At 37.6% G+C, this 22,354-nt stretch overlaps 1 protein-coding gene across 2 annotated transcripts in view; it reads right to left on the reverse strand.

Moving 5' to 3' along the window:
- Positions 1-22,354, reverse strand: part of INO80 (INO80 complex ATPase subunit) — an 84,496-nt gene that overhangs the window by 46,565 nt on the left and 15,577 nt on the right. For both annotated transcript variants that reach the window (XM_080931619.1, XM_080931618.1), the window contains exons 2-16: positions 21,457-21,642; positions 20,863-21,032; positions 20,658-20,725; positions 18,480-18,638; positions 15,750-15,870; positions 14,386-14,600; positions 12,574-12,627; positions 10,782-10,985; positions 9,478-9,673; positions 8,545-8,612; positions 6,702-6,911; positions 5,719-5,799; positions 4,443-4,538; positions 2,098-2,157; positions 1,036-1,178 (exon numbers count right to left, since the gene is read on the reverse strand). In XM_080931619.1, coding sequence (XP_080787745.1) covers positions 1,036-1,178; positions 2,098-2,157; positions 4,443-4,538; positions 5,719-5,799; positions 6,702-6,911; positions 8,545-8,612; positions 9,478-9,673; positions 10,782-10,985; positions 12,574-12,627; positions 14,386-14,600; positions 15,750-15,870; positions 18,480-18,638; positions 20,658-20,725; positions 20,863-21,032; positions 21,457-21,599 — 1,988 coding nt within the window. In that variant the 5' untranslated portion in view covers positions 21,600-21,642. The remainder of the gene's footprint in view (positions 1-1,035; positions 1,179-2,097; positions 2,158-4,442; positions 4,539-5,718; positions 5,800-6,701; positions 6,912-8,544; positions 8,613-9,477; positions 9,674-10,781; positions 10,986-12,573; positions 12,628-14,385; positions 14,601-15,749; positions 15,871-18,479; positions 18,639-20,657; positions 20,726-20,862; positions 21,033-21,456; positions 21,643-22,354) is intronic.

Consider the following 22,354-nt stretch of genomic DNA (forward strand, 5'->3'; position numbering starts at 1 on the left):
ACTAAGACCCAACATTTCTAAAAATGCTTTCCAAATAACACTAAAGAATTATATACTGTATCATGCACACAATCAAAAATATACTTTAATAAAAATGAAGATAGAAATCTAAGCAGACCTGTGAGACTCATCAATACCAATGGTATTATAGTTTAGGGGGAAAAATCCACAAATAAGTAAAGTGGGAAACCTTTCTGGCTTTATAGTTTCCTACTGTCCTTACCTTGGAAAAGGAAAAGGAAGAGGAGAAACAACAACAACAACAACAACAACAACCCTGCCTCAAAAAGACAAAATCAAAAACAAAAATAATAAATCATCTACTTGGAAAGCACTTACATAAAACAAAATAAATGTCACAATTTATGCATTTGTAAATCACATGTATAAGGAGCACTGGAAGGTGAATGTGAAAAGTCTTTACTTTTCTTAACCTTAGGCAGGGCTTCTCTCAGAGTACAATCAACGAATGTCCTCATTAGGATGGGACATTTCATTCACCCATTACACAAACCTCTGAGAGAAAGTCCTGCAGGGTCACATGAGAATCGCAGCAAATGCAGTGTAGAACAGCACCGAGTAACATTATATAGCCAAGTACTATCATATTTCAGTTTGGGAATCACATGCTACTTATAATAAAAATACTCCTTGAGTTCTAATAACCATTCAAGAATTGAAGAAAAAGTGACCATAAAGAGATAATCTCTAATCCTCATGGAGTAATATTCTACTTGCTGCCCAGAATTCTTACATAAAATAATCCCTCAAAGAAAAGGCCAAGATCCTTTCTCCTATAGAATTTTAACAACAAAAGTTATAAACATAATCTGAGATTAATATTGAAGAAAAATCAGTATTATTCTAAGCATGATATTTGAGTCTCAAAGAAAAAATGTAAGTAAGAATTTCTCCATTCTGGTCAGGCAAATAGCTGAGGTACAGAATGCTAAGTTACATTCTGACATTTGTGGCCTGTGCTGATACTATGTGTAGACTCCCACCCATGAGGCTGGTCTCCATTATGCATATTACCTGGAACTACTCTTCAATGCCTGAGCTTCATCCAGTACCATGTATTGCCACTTGACCCGCTGGAAATACTTGACATCCTGTACCACCAGCTGGTAGCTAGTGATGACCACATGAAAGGGAGCATCCTGAGTATATAAGGTCTTCTACAAACATAAAAAGAAAAATATGAAAAAAAATTATGTCAAAAATTTTCAGTCTTTTTTTATATACATGCATGTGTAAATATGAGTGAGTGTGTGTGTGTGTGTGTGTGTGTATGTGTGTGTGTGTGTGTGTATGTCAAGGGCAATTTTCCAGAGTTGGTTCTTTCCTTCCACTGTTGGTTCCAGGGATTGAATGCACATTATCAAGCTTGCCCAGAACACATTGAGCTATCTCTCCAGTGGATAATGAAGGAAGCCCGGAGTTGTGGTGCTCATCTTTAATTCAATCACTGGAGAGGCAAAGGCAAAAGGATCTCTGGGTTTGAGGTCAGCCTAGTCTACAGAGTGAGATCTTGTCTTAAAAAGGGAATGAAGTACGAGCACCCCTTTAAAAGAAAGATGAAGAATAGATGTTTTTCCATCTATGTGACCAAAAGTGAGGTAAAATGCAAATGTCCAACGTTTTTGAAGCATTTTTTAATCAACTAATCTACAGTTCATGAAAGAAAAAGAAAGGTGGGACTGAAGAGACAGCTCAGTGATTAGACCACTTGGAACTTGCATGGTGACTCAGAATCAAGTCTCCATGCCTCCCCTAGCCTCTTAAAGATCCTGCATACATTTGTTGTACATATACCCACACAAATACACATTAATTTTTAAAATAATAAATTGTAAAGAAAGTAGGTCTCTTTTTAAAGTCCAAATGATTGTCTGTACAGGAAAAAAATTATCAAAATAAAAATATATTTGCTCCATATCCAGAAATGTATTATAGATTTTGTATGCCTGAGGACTTACTCAGGCCAAAGAGAATGATAGAGCAAGAGAAGAGTAAAAGAAAGCGAGGGAAAGAGAGGGGGGAGGGTGAGAGAAATGGGGGGGGGGGGGAATAGAGACAGAAAGCAACTGGAATTACCTGACTCCAGAATCTCCGGATAACTTTTCTATCATGAGGATTTCCCCAATATGGTAGCACCTGGAAATCAAATCAATACATTGTTTTGTTTTTGAGAATAAACTGTAAGCATTATCAGTAATGTTATTCTGAATGACTTAGTAAGAAACTAGTAAGAGGCCAGGCAGTGGTTGCCCACACCTTTAACCTCAGCACCCAGGATGCAGAGGCAGGCAGATCTCTGTGAGTTCCAGGACAGTCAGGGTTACAGAGAAACCCTGTCTCAACAAAAACACCTCTGCAAACCACATTTTATGAGAAAAATAAAGACGTTGTAAGAAGAGGTCCTAGTTATAACCATACACACTTTTCAGACACCAACACCAAATACACTGAATTTCCAGATCTCAACACCATAGATCTGAATCTGATATAATTTAGTTACAACCCTGAGTAGAACCTCCATCTAACAGAAAGTAAAAACATTTTTAACAACCTAAGAGAAATGGCAATAAAAACAATGAACTGATTGTACCAGGGTCAGCAAACCCTTTGTAAATTCTAAGCTTTGCAGTATATGTGGTCTCTGAGAAAACAACTCAGTTGTTTAAAGAGTATAAATCAATCATTAATGATACAGCAACAAAACAGTGTGATTATAAAACAGTGGATATAAACATATAGACAAAAGATACCAATTTGAATTCCATGTTGTGTATTATGAGGTATGATTTAATCATTAACTTAAAACATACTGTGAAATCTAATCTTAGTCTACAGACCACACAAAAACTGGTTTCTAAATAACCAGAAATATAGTATGACCCAGTAAATCAATTTGGGCATATGCCCTAAAGTAATGAAAACAAGACAATTGCAATTCAAACAAAAATGTACATGAATATTCATAACTCTGGCTGAGAGCAGCTAAAAGGTAAAAAACATCCCAAGACCCATCAACAAATGAGCAAGAACCAAAATCAAACAACTATGTGTATATATATATATATGTGTGTGTGTGTCATACATAGAGAATTTTTTAGCTATTAAAAAAAAAAGATGAAGCTTTGATATCTGTCACACTGAGGATGAACCTGGACTTTTTATGTTGAATGAAAGAAGTCAAGCATGTAAGGCCATATACTGCATGCTTTCTATTTATTACATGAAATATTTGGCAAATAAAGATTTGTGTTTTCCAGAGACTAGAGGCAAAGGGAAATAAGAAATTACTGCTTAATACACATAGGTTTAAGGGTGGGGCAAAGTCAGTAAGAATGAGAGCAGTGACAGCTGTAAAGCACGGTGAATATACTTAAAGCTACTAAACCATACACTTCAATCTTTACAAGTGTAGGGTTTTGTTGATGACACTTATTTTAAATGTACGTGAATAGGCATATCCATTGGTGCATACTCATGTGCCACAACACAGGCAAAAGGCAAAGAACAACATGCAGAATCTGGCTCTCGCCTTCTGCCATCTGAATGCTAGGGGCTGAATTCAAGTCTCTAGGCTTAGTGATAGTGCCTCCACTTCTTGGTCTAACCTGCATACCCTGAACAACAGTATTTTTTTGGTTTGACTGGTTTTCTGAAACAAAGTTTTGCTAAGTAGCCCCGATTGGCCAGGAAATTTGCTACATAGATCAGGATGGCCTTGAACTTGTGGCAATCCTCTGCGTTAACCTCTTGAGTACTGAGATGACAGATATATACCACTCTCATGGGATAATAATAAATTTTTATGGTATGAGGGTTTTTTTTATAATATAAAATACGTAAAATAGAAAATCTAAGTGGGACACTTAAGACTAGGACATCAGATTCTCTTTTACACCCCCTATGCTAATACTAAAATTAAATTCAATAAACAAATATACAAGATGTACACTGAATATGCACATGACCATTCAGCTCTAGGCATTCATGAAAGGAGAGATATGAATGAAGACTCAGAACAGTGGTTTTCAACCTCCCTAACGCTACAGCTCATCAGTACAGTTCTTCATGTAGTGGTAACCACCAACCATATAGGTGTTTTCATTGCTACTTCCTAACGTATTCTGATGCCGTTGTGAATCACAATGTAAATATTTGATATGCAGGGTTGGTTGACACAGATTGAGAACTGCTATCTTAAAGTACTACCATGCTGCCATCTATTGGCTAGTGGAGAAGCAGCTCAAAGCTTCAATGGCTGTACAGAAATTAACAACTATTTTTTGACATTGTATTCAACATGTATCTAGCCATTATTTAAAAAGAAAAACCAAAATATTATTTTCATCTTCATTTGCCTAAAATTTCATGAGAAAATTTCAACTGAATTAATCTCATAGCCTTAGAGAACTGAAAATCTTTACCTTAAATTTAGGAACAAATCTTGTAAACTCCTGGTGCCAATTATTAAGGGTAGAGGCAGGTGAAATAATTAAGAAAGGTCCCCAAATGTTTTCTCTCTGCAACAGAAAATGGGGTCAGCCAGCTGTAGGAAAACTAAAGTTATTTTATTCTAAATAATAAATTAATGACAAGCAAATTTAAAAAATAGGAATCACTATAACAAGAGAAATTGTGCCTAATTCCCAAGTGTCTACACATACACACTCAATAAAAAGCAATGTCAGTATAATAAAGACACACCAGGGAGGTAAAGTACTAAGCAATGACTCTCGTGACTTTAGGGTCTCAATTTCATTCCTAAAATGTGTATGACATACTGATTCACTTTTATTATTTTCTACTATGCTGTCACAATTTCATTGTTATTAAATTAGAAAAATGTTAATTTTTTTCATAGTATGCACTACACATTTTCCCACATAATTCCTATAAAATCTGCCAGGCAGTGGCAGTGAAGTCCTTTAATCTCAGCACTTAGGAAGCAGAGGCAATCGAGTCTCTGAGTTCAGGCCAACCTGGTCTACAGAGTGAGTTCCAGGACAGCTGGAGTTATACCTGACTAAACCCTGTCTCAATAAAAAAAAAAAAAAAAAAAGAGAGAGAGAAGGAAGAAGAGGAAGAAGAAAGAAGAAGACTTACTATAAGGTATATATTACCTCTGATTTAAAAAAAGGTAGAAACCTAGGCACCAGAGATTTAAAGACTCTTCAAAGAGGTTTTGCAGGCTGACTATATGACATGGCTAGAAAAAGCAGTGTTTATGATGGAAATCCAGTGCCACTTATTGCAACCATAAAATCCTTGACACTGTATCAGTACTTCTTAAAAGGAAGTAAAAGACAAGAATTCCAGCTATACCTGTCCAAACACTGTTCTGGCCCCATTGAGAACAAAAAAGTCTGGCGCTAGAGTAATAGCTCAGAGATTAAAAGCACTGGCTATTCTTCCAGAGAACCTGAGTTGCTAGGACCTCAGTATAAAAATGGCCTTTAGATGTAGTGACAAGTTCTGCTATTTTGATGCACTATCACCAGTAACACTGCTTTGAATGGTAATGCAGGCCTTTAATTCCAAGACTTGGGAGAAAAAAAGCAGGCAGATTTCTGGGTTCCAGGCCAGCCACATCTACACAGTGAGGTCTAGGATAGGCAAAGCTACACAGAGAAAGAAACCCTGTTTGAAGGAGAAGAGAAGCCTAAGTTCAGAGGAACAAAACTGACAATTCCATCTACTCACCTCAGCCAGATGGGCCAGGAGGGCAATGCTCTGTACAGTTTTACCAAGACCCATTTCATCAGCAAGAATTCCATTAATACCCTGAGAGGCAGAGAGTGAGAGACATATGGTCAACACTTGATTGCACCACAAAGAATTCATTTCACTTAATGCCAAAAGAGCTGAGAAAGATGGTGAACCGAATCAACCAAGATTGATTAGAGAAGATACTCAGTACCAAGATTATTATCACTACTGCAATGGTTTCTTTTGCCAACACTACAGTTATATATGTGACTCATGATATATTAGACTAAGACTAAGGCCAGTTCTCCACCTAATGTAGAACATATTAAGCAAACAATGCAGTCCACCAAGACCATCTAAGGCATATTATATTCTGGATACACACAGAATCTTCAACTTAGAAATACAGATACCTTTCTGACTCTAGCATGAAACTGAAGTTTTGGAAATGGAGAAATGGTTAAGAGCACTCATTACTTTTGCAGAGGATTAAAGTTCAGTTTCTACTGCCCACAAGGCTCACACCCAGCTTTAACTCTGGTTCTAGGAATCTGATGCCCTTTTTTTTTCTTCTCCAAAAGATGTATTTACTGATTTTATGAATAGGAAGGAGTACACACTGTAGCTGTCTTCAGACACACCAGAAGAGGGCATCTGATCTCATTACAGATGGTTGTAAACCATCATGTGGTTGCTGGGAAATGAACTCAGGACCTTTGAAAAAGGAGTCAGCACTCTTAACTGCTGAACCATCTCTCCAGCCCCTGATGCCCTCTTTGACCTCCATGCAGAATGCATGCCTGTGGTGTAGTTACATACAAAGCAGCAAACATCTATACTGATAAATAAAAACAAGTATGTTTTTTAAAAAGCTAAAGAGGAACTCACTTCACAATTAATCAAACAGATTATAAAGTAAAAAAAAAGAACAGATAATAAAGTAAAAAGAACAGGCCTGACATAGTTCTAAACCTTACCTGTTCATATAGATTTGCTAACCAGTTCATGCCTTTCAGCTGGTAACCTTTCAACTTGCCGTTGAAAATAGTGGGTTGTGGAATATCCTCACCAGCCCGGATAGATGGATTCGCTAGGCTATAACTCTCCCCAAACCCAGAGCCAGACTTGTCTGCTGCTCTAAGGGCTGCTGCTCGACTTTCTTTTGCATCTTCATCAAATGACCTTGTCTGGAAAATAAAAAATGTCAAAAAAGAATAAATAAGAATTAAAAAAATAAATAAATAAAATTCACTAACATATTTTACATTATAATAAAAAACAGAAGTTTCTAATATCTTACTAAGTTAATATAACAATTACATTAAAATGTTTTCTTTAACATACTAAGCGAGATTACCTCTAATTCAAAATTTTTATTACGAGTATTGATATCAGAGTTTGAGTACACAGAAGACTATGCTGACCATAAAGTACATGATCTACTTGAATAAAAACTATAATTATCAAAATCAATGCTTTGTAAAATATAAACATACTTAGTAAATATTAAAAAGCAAAACAAAGTTAGCTGAAGGAATTGTGTGAAAGTGGAATTTGTGTCTATTCTGTTTGTTATTTTGAGACAGAGTCTTTCTACATAGCCCTGGCTGTCCTGGAACCCAGTACATAGACCAGGCTGGCCTGAGAAATCCTCTACACTACTCTGCCTCCCAAGTGCTGGAATGAAAGGTGCATACGCCACAGCTGGCAGTGTCTACTCCTAATCCTGAAAAAGTGACAAGAGGGCTCTTCTGCAGCACATGAACTGCACTGTCTTCACTCATTTCAACCAACTGTAGTTCCTCAACTAGTTTTACTAAAAAATCATTAGCTCGTCAAGGGCTAGAGAAATGAGTCAGAAGAGCTCTGGCTGTTTCTCAGAGGACCTGGGTTCAGTTCCCAGCACATACATGATAGCTCACAAACAACCTTACTCCAGTTTCAGGGGACCTGGCACTATCTTCTGGTCTCTGGAGACACCAAGCACACACATAGTGCAAATATATACTTGCAAGCAAAACACTCATACACACAGAATAAAAGTAAATCTTTTTTTAAAAAAAGATTAGCTCAGAAATAACAAAAGACAAATTAGTTCTTGAGTGAAGGGAAGCAGTTACTCAGTTTTCTCAAGGCAAAAAACTCTTGACAGTCTTTTTCATTAAAAAACCCACGGTTACTCAAGAGGATACAAAACAACAAAAACCAGTTTGTAGCTCAACTATAAACCTTTCAACATTAATAATAAAATAATTCTATACAAGTCAACACTTGTAATTCTGCCATCCCAAGCTATTAGTACTATTCTGAAGCAAATACAGTGGGCTGAGGGATGACTCCATGGATAAAAAAAACACTGGCTGTTCTTCCAGAAGACCTAGTTCAATTCCCAGTACCCACATGGTTACAATAAGCATCTGTAACTGATGTAAGGAAAGCCTTCACCCTATATATAGTCTGAGTCTCACCCACACTCACCCACTTGTGTACACACACACACACACACACACACACACAACCAGTGAATTTAACTGAAAACTGAAAATAATGAACTAAGAATAAAATAATAAAGAAAGAACATACAAATAAGAAACTAGGTAGCACATTTCCTGGGACAACTACAATATGCTTTTTCTTTCTTTCCTTTTTCTTTTTTTGAGATGAGTCTCACTATGTATCCTTGGCTGGTGTAGAATTGATCTTATTTGTAAACCAGGCTAGTCACAAACTCATAGAGCTCTACCTGACTCTGCATTCCTGAGTGCTGGGGTCAAAGGTGTGGCCACCATGCCCAGCCTGCCTTTTCACTTAAAGACTTACTCGAGCTTGGTGAATATGGTAAGCATTTTCAGCATTCTTCAGGGCCTGGGCTTTAAAATGGTTACTATCTGAAAAGAGAAAACATGTGGATTATCGCATTTAATAGTATTACCATCTTCAAAGACTTATCCCACACATAAGTGGATCCCCAGTTTCCCATTGTATTTATCCCAAGGCTAATAAAGGGTGAGGAATGGGCCAGAATCTAGAAACAAGGCGTGGGACACACAACTGCAATAGCAACACTGGGAGAAAGAGGCAAACAGATTTCTGTGGGTTCCAGGCCACTCTGGTCTTGTTCCAGGACAGCCAGACTATAAAGTAAGACCCTGTCTTTAAAAAACTACAACAAAAATAAACAAAAGAATCTAGAAGTGTAAAGTAGTTGTCTCTTAACTCCAAGAGTGAGAGCCAGCACAAAAAACCCACCTGGGAGTTAAGGTCTACAATCTGTCAGGCCCAAGATGCAGATTCAAAATTATATATATATATATGTGAGGAGAAAGCAAATGAAATCTATACGTGTTAACATTCAAAATACTCTGAAGTATTTCCATTCTCCTAAATTTCTAGGTCAACACTGTGAAAATACTCTCACCATGTAACTGAAGGTGACCTCCAACTTGTGATCCTCCTGCCTAACCCTCTGAAGTATGAGATCAGTAACACCTGGTTTATGTGATAATAGGCATCAGGCTTGGGGCTTCGTGCAGCTAGGCTAATGCTATCTCCCCAGGCCTCTACTGAAAACTCTTATTTTATAGGCTTCCTTTGCAGAAACACATGTATTCTCTGCTCCAATGCTAGAATCTCCCTTTTCTGAACAGTATTATCTATGAATTAGGATAAAACCTGTAAGAATTTTAATATACGAAACCTTGATATGAAATCTGAAGGCTACCTGCTTCCTCTACTTCCTGACTCAGGACTTACCATAGTCTTCCTGGGTGATGTTAACCACCACTCCTCCACCAATGTCAATTTGTCTCTGGGTAGAACTATCTTCTAGTTTCCTTAAGATTTCTTCCTGGATTCCATCATGACCCATATCACGTTTCCGACTCATGAAATGAGCATACAACTCTGTCTGAGTAATTAAGAAGTTGAGTTTTCGCTGTTGCCTCTTGGCCTAAAGTAGGGGGAAAATTAAAGGTAAGAACATCCAAGTCATAAATTATACGTAGTCAATAGACTTTAGCAAATCTTAATAACAGACTCCATATAATTCCTTCAAAACTTTTTTACTTTTAAAAAGGCAACTATTGCTAATGAACAACACATAAACACACAAAAACATAAATACAAAAGAAAAAAACGGGGGGGGGGGGGGAGAAAGGAGGAAGGATGAAAATCGAATAAAAAAGAGAAAAGAAAAGGATGACTAAACATCCAGAAGAGTCTCCAAAACTCCACTCTGAAAAGGGCTCGGGCCACATCTGAAAACCACATCAACTAATCCTGACTCTCTTCCTTTCTAGACTTAACCTTTCTTTCATTAATTCCAACTGCCTTACCAATCTCAAATAATTACTTATTCCCTATTACTAGACATACAAAGCCTAGATCAGTTGAGAGACATGTTCATCAATAGTAATGGCTAAAGTTTAAAGCTGGTAGATGGAAAAGTGGATAGGTATCAGAATTTAAATTAATAAATTGCTCACAGTCCCTATGTAACACAGACTGAAACTCCAGTTCCAGGGACTCCAATGTCCTTTTCTGGCCTCTGCATGCATATGTATGTGGTATACATCCACATACAAGCAAAACATCCATTCACAGAAAATGAAATTCAAACAAAGAATATGGAAAAGGGGTAGACACTCAGGAGCCAGAGGCAAGTGTACCTGTAAATTTTTGAGGATAGCCTGGCTTATAGCACCAGTTCCAGGAAAGCCAGAGCTGCTATTTCAAAGGTTCAAAGCAACAAACTTTAGAGCTTTGGTATTAAATACAGGTTTTAGAATTTATATGCTTTTGCCTGGTAGTGGTGACACATGCCTTTAGAACCAGCACTCAGGAGGCAAAGGCAGGCAAGATCTCGGCGAGTTCAGGGCTTTCCTGGTCTACAGGTTCCAGGACAGTCAGACTGCACATAGAAACCCTGTTTTGAAAAGCAAAACCAAACCAGACTAAAATCAAAAAAACCAAAAAAAAACAAAAAAAAACAAAAAAAACAAAACCCAAAACGATATAAAAAAGAAACAACAAAAAAAATATGTACACTTTTGCCCCACCTCCCGCATTTCTTCATCCAACTTCCGCTGCTCCAAAGCTTCCTTCTCTGCTCGCTTGCGGTGCTCCTTCTCCACCTTTTCATACTTCTTCCAGTACAGAAGCATCTCCTTGGTTAGGCGCCGGGCACGAGGCAGAGTCTCCTTACAGTTTTTCTGTGCTTGCAAAGCAGCTCGACGTACTTCTTTCATGCATTGATGAGCAAGCTGCAAACAGCATCATTATCGTTAACAGGGAAGGACCTAATACCAAGAACAGTTCTGCCTGGACTTTAACCACTGTCCTCCAATCTTTTTAGTACCTACAATTCTGCTAAAGAGGTGATTATATCTCTTTTCTCTTCCACTTTGATTAATGCCCCTGAATAAGACTCAGACCCCTGAGGTTAAATATTCTAATTAAGATACTTATTCGCATGTATCACTCTGAATGTAACAAAGTATCCTTATATTGTGAATTTGTGCATGAAATTCCCTTTACTGTATTTATTAGCTTGAGACTGTCACAAGACTGGACCCTTGTGACTTGTTCCTTTGTGAAAGGTAGAAAAAAATTACAAGGCAGCAAGCATATACGTGAGGGAAGAGGCAGCTATTGCTGTGGCTACCTAGGCAAGTGTGCAGTAGACCCCAAGGAGATCAAGTTAACAACTGGGGGTGGGGTAGGGCACCGTAGGGTACGGTAGAATGTGGCTTTTCTTTGGTGGTGGTCTGTCTGTAAGTTGCCTATGTACCTAGAAGTAACTCCAACTAAACTGAATGGTTCACCAGTCTTCGGTACCCTAACTGGGATGAACATATTTCTTGACATTTCCCTAGAAAAAGTCAAGCAACAATAGCAAGGCAGGAAATTTACTGAGAAGTTACAAAGCACTATTACCATATCCATAAAAAAAAGTAACTATCACTGCTTTTTTTACATGTGAGATATATTGTAACATGTTTTAATGTATCCTTTATTCACAAAAACTGTGACAGCAGTGTCATCACAATCTCTATTTCACAGGTGAGAAAATAGAGGGGATGAGAGACTAGTCTGGACAAATCAGACTAAAACTGTTACCTCATCTAATCCTTACACGCTATTATTTTTCTCTCAGATGTTTTTTCACATCCACATTTCTCTTTGTAGTTACTATCATTGTGTGTGTGGTACACGCATGGATATTCAAGGGCAACTGTGGGGAGTCAGCTCTTCTTCCATCAGCGGTTCTGCGGACTGAGCTCAGGCTGCCATGCTTGCCAAAAAGTGACTTTACCCACCAAGCTATCCCTGTGTCCCCCACCATTTTTCTTTTTCTTTTTATAGATATATTTAATGTATGCGTGCATGCATGTGTGCGTGCATGCGTACGTGCATGTGTGTGTGTGTATACACTGTAGCTGTCTTCAGACACACCAGAAGAGGGCACCAGACGGTCATTACAAATAATTGTGAGCCACCATGTGGTTGCTGAGATTTGAACTCAGGACCTCTTGGAAGAGCTGTCAGTGCTCTTAACCACTGAGCCATCATCTTTCTAGGCCCCCATCATTTCTTTTTTCCCCCCATTATTTCTTAAATGGAAAAACTGAGCACAGATCTTAAAAAACCAGAGATTAATTTGACACAAAAGTTCAAAATATCAGAAATATAAGAAAGAACAATTTTACTTATTGAACAGAATAAGACTACCTAGATCTTTGTTTACACACTATCCAATTCATGATCAATAGATCACAACACACGAGAGTAGTAAGAATAAACCCAGAGGAGAACACACAACAGACAAAATAGAAAATGGAAAAATGTTACCTTTCGGCTATTGGTAAGAAATAAGTTTCGAGCTGAAGATTTCTGCTTGTTGGCCTAAAACATTTGAAAGTAATATTTAATACTCATTTCTAAGTAAGACTGCATAGCCTTTATTTATCAACTGAAGGAATGAAAAATGTCAAGTATACACAAAACAAATTACTTCTAAAAGTCATTCAGAAGCACTGTCTGGCATACCATAAAACTACAAAACTACCAGGAACAAGAAGCTACGGTGCCAGCTGCCTTTAATCTTATTTTAGTTTTGTGTGTGCATGTATGGAATATGCATTTATATGTGTTTGAATGTATGAGCACATGTCTGCACATGTATGTAGAGGCTAGCATTAGACGTTGGGTACTTTGCTCTATCACTCTATTTGTTTTTTGAGACAGTATCTCAATAAGCCTGGAACGCAGATTCAGCGAGACTGAGTGGCCAACAAACTACAGAGATCTTCCTGTCTCAGCCTCCCATGTACCATGATTTTATAGGCACATACCACAATTCTTGGCTTTTTACATGGGTGCTGGAGACTAGAACTTAGGCCCTTATACTATTGCAGGAAGCAGTCAACAAACTGAACCAATTTTCCAGCCCTTTTAACTAATCTGTATACTTCTAAAAAAAATGTATAAGGTTTGAATGGACTAGGATACTATAACCTGATTCAAGCATGTTGCTTTCCTGGGCCAAAGTACAAAGCTGAGACAGCAGGACACCCAGATATAAGAATCATTATAAGAAACATAAATCACTTTCTAGTTTAGTGTACTACCTCTATCTCCAACAAGAGCAACTACTGCCACTATTACTCAGATTTTGATCATCACTCAAGCCTCGTCTTCAATAAAAATTCCAAGGCAAACCTAACATAAGGTGACCTAGCAGTTCCTACCTTGGGCTCCGAGTCTTCTCTTCCATTTAAAAGTAACAACCCTTCAATGAAGGACCCTGACTAACACTGAGTGAGGGTGGTGGCGCCTGCTTTTCATCTTATCACTCAGGAGGCAGAGGCAAATGAATCTCCGACTTCAAAAATCCCAGGCCAGCAAGACTGTATAGTAAAGCCATGCCTCAAAGTAAATGGTTAGCCCAACTGCCAATCGTGTCCCTTTAGTTTAGTATGACACAAAGAGGTGGTGCTCTACCTACTGATCTTACTGCCATGCTAAATAGGGAGTTGAAGTTTCAGGATATTGAGAATGTCCTGAAAGTAATTCTGAAGTGATCCCACCTCAGGGGATTTTTTTTTTCAGCCTTTCTCAGTAACTTCCTTTTACTAATTCATATGTTACATTTTTCTCTGTACCAACAATCTCAGTTACTGTTACTGAAAAATCATTTATCACCAAAGGGCAACATCTGAACCTTCCTCAGACATGAAGACTATGAACAGATCATACACAGATCGAACAGGATGGCAGGCTTGCTGGTGAGAAGCTCCACTTACTCTCCTGCAGAGTTCATTTCATCTTTACACAACACATTGCTTTATTACATACTCTTTGAGCATAAAAATCATGCAGACACACACTTAGCCTCTACCCCTATAAAAACTGACTGTGTCACATAACACAGGTAAATACATGTCTGACCCTCCTCTTCTCATTTCTAATACCCTCATTCAACCACATGCTGGTCAGTATTATTTACTTTGCGTACTTCTGGGGGTTGTAAGAGGCACCACAAATATCACTGAATATCTACAAGTTGATGCTGTCCCCATTCCTGCTACTTTGTTCCCATGTCTCCCTTTTACTCACTCATTCCCTCACCCACTCACCCACCCATCCAACTCACCCACTCACCTTTGGTAGCTCCTTTTTCACGATGCTCAGCCACACTTTCCTGCGGCGAGCATTAAGCTGCTCAATGGATAAGTGTTTCTTCTTGGTGCCAGGGGGAGGTGCATCGTGAGAAAACTTAGCAAAGACTTTGGTCTGATGATGGTGGTGACGTGGAGATTCTTCAGAGGAAAGCTCTTCATCACGTCGCCTTTTTTTCTTCACTTTTTTCAACTTGGCTGCCAAGGAAAGAGATGCTTACAAGGCTGGACAGAACCAGCAAGTATCCTCATCACTCGAGAAAACACCCAGGAGCTCTGTTCACTCTACTAGAGGCAGGCAGTATTTCTTCCTTCTCTCAGGCCAACAAATGGTCGAAGAGGAGGATCTCACTAACTTAAAAAGAACACCAGACATCGACATTCTCTTTGTTGACATAAAAAACCCCAAGGCTCAAACTCATTAACCGAATGACTTGAACTCAGCACCGTGGAACTGTTTATAAAGCTGAATCACTGGCCTCAACAGACAGCCACAGGATGGAAACCTACTTCCATTTAGTGGAAATGCAAGAAAACTAAAGAAATTAACAGGAAAATTTGCACCAATTGATAGGCCAATAAAATTTTTGAGGGGAAAAAAAACAAATGGCACAAATAATTTCACTGAGAGAGAGTGGAAGAAAAGGAGGGTGTGGAAAAGAATTGAAGGCTAAAAAAGATGCTTTCTGAGAAGAATTCATATCTTCAGGGAAAGAAAATCTACCTTGCACCTTAAAACTTCTGGTCCCACGTCCTTCCTGTTTTTCCAACTGCTTAGAGGTCAGAAGGAAAAGAAGACACTTCCTGGCAAACATGCAGAAACTACAGAGGCACATCAGGAGTGACTCACTTGACCCCAGCACCGCTCTAACTCATTCCCCTCGCTCTCCTGTCAGTCTTCACACTTCCAGGCAGGGAGAACCAACTGCTTCTCATCCCACAACACTCTCAATAATGGCAGTGTACAAGATAAAAGAAAAGAAACTATTTTGTCTAAACCTTTGTGTAGCAACCTATGGCTGTAGTTTTGTTTCTTGGGTTGGAAGGGAAGGAGGAGGCTGTAAGACAAGGTGGCCTCAACCTCTATATAGCCAACAAGAACTTGCTCAGCAGACTCCTGGATCTATCAAGTGCGAGGACCACAGTCCGTGTGCTTGCAATCTTTAGTTAATAAGTCTTTCTATGTCTACAAAAGACCACACAACAATGTAAAACGCGGTCAATAATGTCAGAAATAGTTAGAAAAAAAGTGAGTATAGTTTTACAGATAAAAGTAACTTTCTACTACACTTAAAAGTCAAAATGTACCACACAATTCTGAAATTAAGAAAGAATAAATACACTTACCTTTAAGCTTCTTGTCTTCCTTGAATTTCTTCTTCTTGGGTCCAAGCAAGTGCCGCTGTTGCTCGTAGAAGGGGTCGTATGTGGAGAGCAGGCCTGCGCTGTAGTACTGGTACTGCTGCAACTGAAGCAGGTAACACTGTGACAGCTCTGCCGTGCTCCACCACACAGCCTTCAAGTCAAACACTGTAACTGCTGCTGTGCTCCACACAGCCTTCAAGTCAGCTTGACTAAACAGCTAAGCCAGAGGAAATCAGAGCTCCTAAACAGTTCCCCACAGAGACCATTAAGAACTCTGTACATCAAAGATAATTTCTTTAACTCAGAAGCAAAACAGGCTCAACTGCTATGCATAAGACAGACTGCTGGAAATAACTTTGTAAAGAAAACCCTTCGGGAATTTAAATGTCTATGACATTCCCTTATCTTTTCTACCTTCTTCAACAGAAGTTTGAGTAGCCCAGGCTGCCTTGAACTTCTGATATTTCTGCCTCTACACTCAAAATACTAGAAATGCAAATATGTACCACTATACACAGTAGATACACATTTGGGATGAAAATAATTAATTACAAAGGATTCCCCTGTAAGCTGGTAATTTCAACATTTGGGAAATGGAAGTAAGAAATTCTAGGACAGCCTAGAGCTAAATAAGATGTTTTCTTAAGTAAACAGAAAACAAAGCAAAAACATAGTAACAACAACAACAAGAGGTAAAGAGTTGTTTCTCTTTAGAAATTCAAAGACTAGATACACCAGCAGGTAAAGATATTCGCCACCAATTCTGAAACCCCAAGTTCAATATAGAGTGAAAGAGGCTTAAATGCCAACCTCTGACATCCACTACATGCATGTAACAAAACACATGCCCAAACACAAACTAAGTAAATGTAAAAACAAATACAACAGGAGCTTATCATTAAGAAATGAGCCATATTTCCACTACTAATAGGCCTCAGATTTATTAGGTTCCTGATGTTAGCTATTCTGGCTTTTACTTTTATTTGCTTCAAATGTTATTCTTGTTTAGTTTTGAATTATTTTAGTCTATGGTGACAAGGTCCCATTATGTAGCCTTGGCTGGCTTGAAACTCACTATTACTGGCCTCACACATGCGGATGACCTTCCCACTGTCCCCAGGCAGATGCCACCATGTCTCAGGCCTTCAAACAGTTTCCAACCAGTCATTTTCACCTATCGAGTCACCCTTTCTCTCACTAAGAGTTTATTATTAAGGATAGCACCTATTATTTTACAATTAATATTTAAAAAATTCATTTTTTTCTATCCAACTAGTAGTGAATCTGTTAAAACATTTCATTTCAGCTGACTCTCAAATCCACAGTAATTTTATTTCCCATGTAAATTAAAATCGGATCATTTTCAGAGATTATACATGGAGTAACATGAAAGACTAATATAAAGCCCTCTGGTAAGCATCAAAATTAAGTGAGCAGGCATCAAGCTGTACACTTAAAGTCCCATGTATATATGTTTTATTTTAATTTTAAAAAAATCAAAGCAGATCATCTTGTAATCCCAACACATAAGGCTGAGGCAGACTGACTGCCATGAACTCAAGGTCCACCTGGGCTACAGAATGAGGGACCTGTCTCAAAAAAAGAAATGAGTGAATGTACAGCATGCCTGGGCATCAGGATTCAAGAACATTGTGAGAATCAAAATTAAGATGTTCACTGATTTATATAGCCATGTGTATTACTCAAGGTTCTCCGAACTAACTTTCAACCTCAATATTGTTAGAAAATTGTTAGCTCATTATGTACAAAAGCCTGTATTTCTGACAAAAATAATGTTTTGGTAACAAGTGGTCAAATGGTTATCATTAAACCTATCATCACTGGAATACTGGTCTATGAAGAAAAGTTTTTCCAAAACTAAAAACTTGAACAAGTAATTGTATTGGAAAAGATATACTGGCACCCTCAAAAAGTTAAGCATAGTTATTACATGACCCAGCAACTTCCTTGCTAAGTACACAACCAGGAGAAATGAAAACATATACCCACACAGAAAGCTATACTAATCTTAATAATAGCATACAAAAGCACCCAAAGTGGGAGAAATCAGCTAGCTCATCAACAGAAAAACAAAAATGCAATGTTCTATAAATGAAAACTATTTGACAATAAAAATAAATGAAGTAGTAATACGTGGTACAACACGAGCAAACCTTATAAATGTTACAAGTGAGAGAAGCTGGATAAGAAGTAACATGTTACCTGATTCCATTTGTGTGATATGTCTAGAATGAACACATGTACAAGAACATACATACATGAGGCCCTGGATTCAATCTCTAACAACATCCAAAAACAAACCACCAGAGCTACACGCAGCGGCACATGCTAGCACTTGGAAGATAGAGATGGGAGAACAAGGAGTTCAAGGTCATTCTACTATACAAGACCAAGTCTCAAATATAAACTAAAAATAAGTATCAAAAAAGAAGGTAGACTCGTGGGTGCCTGGCACAAAGAAGCCAAGGCATAAAAGTTTCTTTCTGAAGTGAGGCTAGAACTGAGACAGTGATGACAAAAACACACACAACAACACACAATATAAATATACTCAAAAAAACATTCAATTACCTACTTCCAAAAGCTGGATTTAGGTTATGTGAATCCTATCTCAATAAAGCTCTTAACAGTTGTTATTATTTCATGTAAATTAAAATAGTGTGTGATGTGAGCCTCTCTCGAAACTCTCACCTCCTTATCTTTACTATATTTATTTTGGTGAAGTTTCTTATATTTGTGTAATCGAAGCATGTTGTGAAGTTCTTCTCTGCTGAGACTGAGTTCTTCTTCTTCATCATCATCTTCACTCTGAGAATCTGCCTCGCTGGACTCATCACTTAAAAGAATGCTCTAGAAAAGGGGTGAAAATGAAATATAACTTTTGCTGTGAAGCAATTTCTTTTACAATCCAATTATTTTTTCCCAGATGCTAGAACAATGGCCATTTCTGATTCTTAATCTTTATTAATTTAACTAAAAAACCCTAAATGTTAAATATATGAAGGCAAACAAAAAAATTAGAGTCTATCAATAAGGAAAAAGAATATAGCATATAAAGGAACAAGGACAAAGCAAGGTATGATGGCTAAAGGGGGAGAAAAAAACCTCAAATATCTAGTAGTTTATGAATGGATAAATAAATGCAGTATATTCAGATGACTAGGCCCTAAGAAAAATGAAGTATTAATATATACCATAACATAATAAACCTCAAAGCATTATACCAAGTGAGAAAGCCAGCCACAAAAGCCCGCATACTATGATTTAATTTACATGAGATGTCCAGAATGGGCAAATCAACAGAAGAGAAAATAGATTAGTAGCCAGCAGGGACTGAGGGACTCTCCGGAAAGGAGTGGCTGCTAGTGAGCACAGGGCTTCTGTATGAAATGTTGAAATGTTCTGAAATTAGACAACAGTAATTCCCAGAGTCTATGAACATATTAGAAGCTGCTAAGTCACACTGTTTTAAAGCTTACATTTTATGGTCAGTGACTTATATCTCATTTTCCCCCCTCTGACACAGCTTTCTTCTGTGTAGACCTAGCTGGCCTTGAACTCACAGAGATCCACCTGCCTCTGCTTCCTGAATGCTGGGAGTAAAGTCATAGACCACTGCCACCTGACTACATCAATTTTTATTTTTTACTTTTAGATTTACTTATTTTATATATGTGTGTGTGTGTGTGTGTGTGTGTGTGTGTGTGTATTTGGTTTGCCTGCATGTTCAGTACCTGCAAAGGTCAGAAAACATCAGACCCCCTGAAACTTTAGTTATGGATGGTAAGATACCATGTATGTACTGAGAACAGAACCCAGGTCCTCAGCAAAAGTAACTAGTGTTCTGAACCACCTCTCCAGAGCCATATCTCAATTTTTAAAAAATTGTGACAATTAAGTATAAAGGTTTCTATAGTTCTAACTTCCTAAAATATTTTGGAAAGAAAGCAAGTTGGACTTTAAATCCAAATCCATGAGTTTTTAAAGAACATGGTAGTAATAGTAAAGGATCTATATCATTCTGAGCTTACAGCAAAAGTAAAAAATTATAAATCACTAGTTTTGGTTTTTTTCTTTAATTAAATGTTAGCACATGCTAAATAGAAAAACCTTTCTAATGGAAGAAATACCACCCGCTATTTAGTTTGGCCATTCACAGTAACAGTGTGAAAACAAAGACTATGCCACACTCTTCCTGCATTTAACTGTGATCTGAGTAAGCGCGTCCCTAACAATGGTATACACAACAGAATGCAGACCTACATATCATCAGGTTTCACTCTTACATCTACCACCCAGTCACTGAGCACCAGCCACACCAGCCTCTCCTCCCCAAACACACAAAGTTGCCTCTTTTTGTTTTTGTTTTTTAAATGATTCCTGTGTATGTTTCATATGCGCAAAGGCTCTTACCTTTGACATGCACACGGTTCACTCTGATCATTCATAAATCTGTAAAAATGCTATCTTTAAGTTATATTTACTTGTTTACATTCTTACTCACTATACCTCCCTCATTTAGAATATAAATGATACAGCACAACCTTGTCTACTTCAATAATAGTACATGGTGCATTCTGAGTATTTGTTGAATGAATTACTCAAAAATTTATGAAAACTAAATTAACATTTCTGATTATAAGATAAGCCAATGAAGAGAGGATCTTATCTGATCAATTTCTCCTCTTTTTTCACTGTCTCATATTTAATAAAAAGTCTACTAAAAATTACTTTGTTGAATTTTCTTCACAAAACCAACTTCAGTACAAAATAACTATCTTTAGAAAACTGTCAATATTCTAGAACTTTTCTTCTAATTTTAATCTTAGTAGGTTATTTGGACTGGAAATGTTCTGTCTTATCTCTTACCTTTAGCCACTTTCTGCTTTTCTTCAACTTAGAGAAGTTATATAAATTCCCCTTGTCAGATTTTGATTCTGGATAAAGAAACATAAAGAGTAAAAAAAAAAAACAAAAAACAACCAAAAAAAAAAAAAAGAAAAAAAGAAAAAAAAGAAACGCTGACTGCTCCCAGGAGAACTGCAGCTGCAGAGGGCTCCCACTCCACACTGACCTGACTGCAGAACTCCGTTCAATGAATATGAGTTCAAAAATCCAGAACTGCTTGCTCCTGAAGTTTCGCCAAGCAATGAATTTGGAGGTTCTTCTTTTACTTGTATTAAGGGATCCCCAGACTCGGGTAATAAGGGATTATTGTCATCCAGTCCATCTTCACTGTCATCACTATAAATGGAAGAATAGTAAGTCTATAATTAAAGGTTATCTAACAAAACACATTTTGAGCCAAGTATGATGGCATGTGCCTATAAATCTAGCACCTGGAGGAGACAGGAGAATTGGGAGTTCAGGGTCATGTCTCACAAAAAAAAAAAAAAAAAGGAAGGAAGGAAAGAAGGAGAGGGAGGGAGAGAGGGAGGAAAGAGGGAGAAAGGAAGGAAAAGAAGGAAAGAAAAAGGATTAACTGAACTGATTAAGGTTACTATAAATAAAAACTTAAAGAATAGTCTTTGAAAAACTTGATTGTTTTATTTAAAAAAAAAAAAGAATTCTAAAAGTAAAAACCAAAAACCATACAAAGTTTAACCTTAAATCATAAAAACAGGATTCAGAAATGTAATAAAACATTGTCAGAGTTAAAATAACACACCTAGAAATATTCCTGTTGAAGATGGCTGATGTTTGTCGCAGAAAATGGTCCAACCGCAAGGCCCTCTCCAGGTACTGAAGATATAGGGGCTTTGCCAGCTCAGTGCAGCTGCCATCGTCCCCGGCACCCAACTCCGAGGCCATAGAACAAATCTGTCTTCATGCACGAGGACCTCCAACTGCACAGCTGCAGAATAAAGATGTCAAAAAAAAAAAAAAAAAAAAAAAAATCAAGATTATTCCTCTTCCCCTTCTCTTGCATGCTTGTTTTCAGTACAAACAGGAATCAGGTAGGCTCTCTCTCTAACACAAGACACTGAGAAACTGCCTTCTAGTACAAGAGCAAAGAATGGAAACACTAGCATCAACTACAACACAATTTATGAAGCACTTTCTCAAACAACCCTGAGACTTTATACTCACTTCCTATTTCTCCTCCATTCCTTAAGAGATGAATGAATTATCAAAGTGAAGTGCTGACTGTGTGACTGTGTGCACTGTACAGAGGACAGTGCTTGCTTTCAACACCACCTTCATTTTATGTTTATATTCATGCATGTTTCAAGTATCCTAGTTACCAGAAGAATTTGAATATATATATAAAACATCATCAGAGTATTCTACAAAATCTCTCCTCAAAACTGGAATTAAAGTTTTTTTATTTTGTTTTTAAAGCAGAGGGATCATAGGTTAAGAAAAAGTATAAACTTCCCCAGAGGAGAAAGACTCTCAGGAGGAATACCTTCTTTTAAAATTCTATTAAACTCATTCCAATCTTTAAGTGAAAAGTACATTAAAGTTTGTATTGACTCACACTGCCATTTCTAAGAATGAAAAAACTATTACTACATTGACAAAGCAATTCCCCACTGACTGGCCCACTCAGAGTCTCTGTAATC

This window comes from Micromys minutus, assembly GCF_963924665.1.
Source record: "Micromys minutus genome assembly, chromosome: 17".
Lineage (NCBI taxonomy): Eukaryota > Metazoa > Chordata > Mammalia > Rodentia > Muridae > Micromys > Micromys minutus.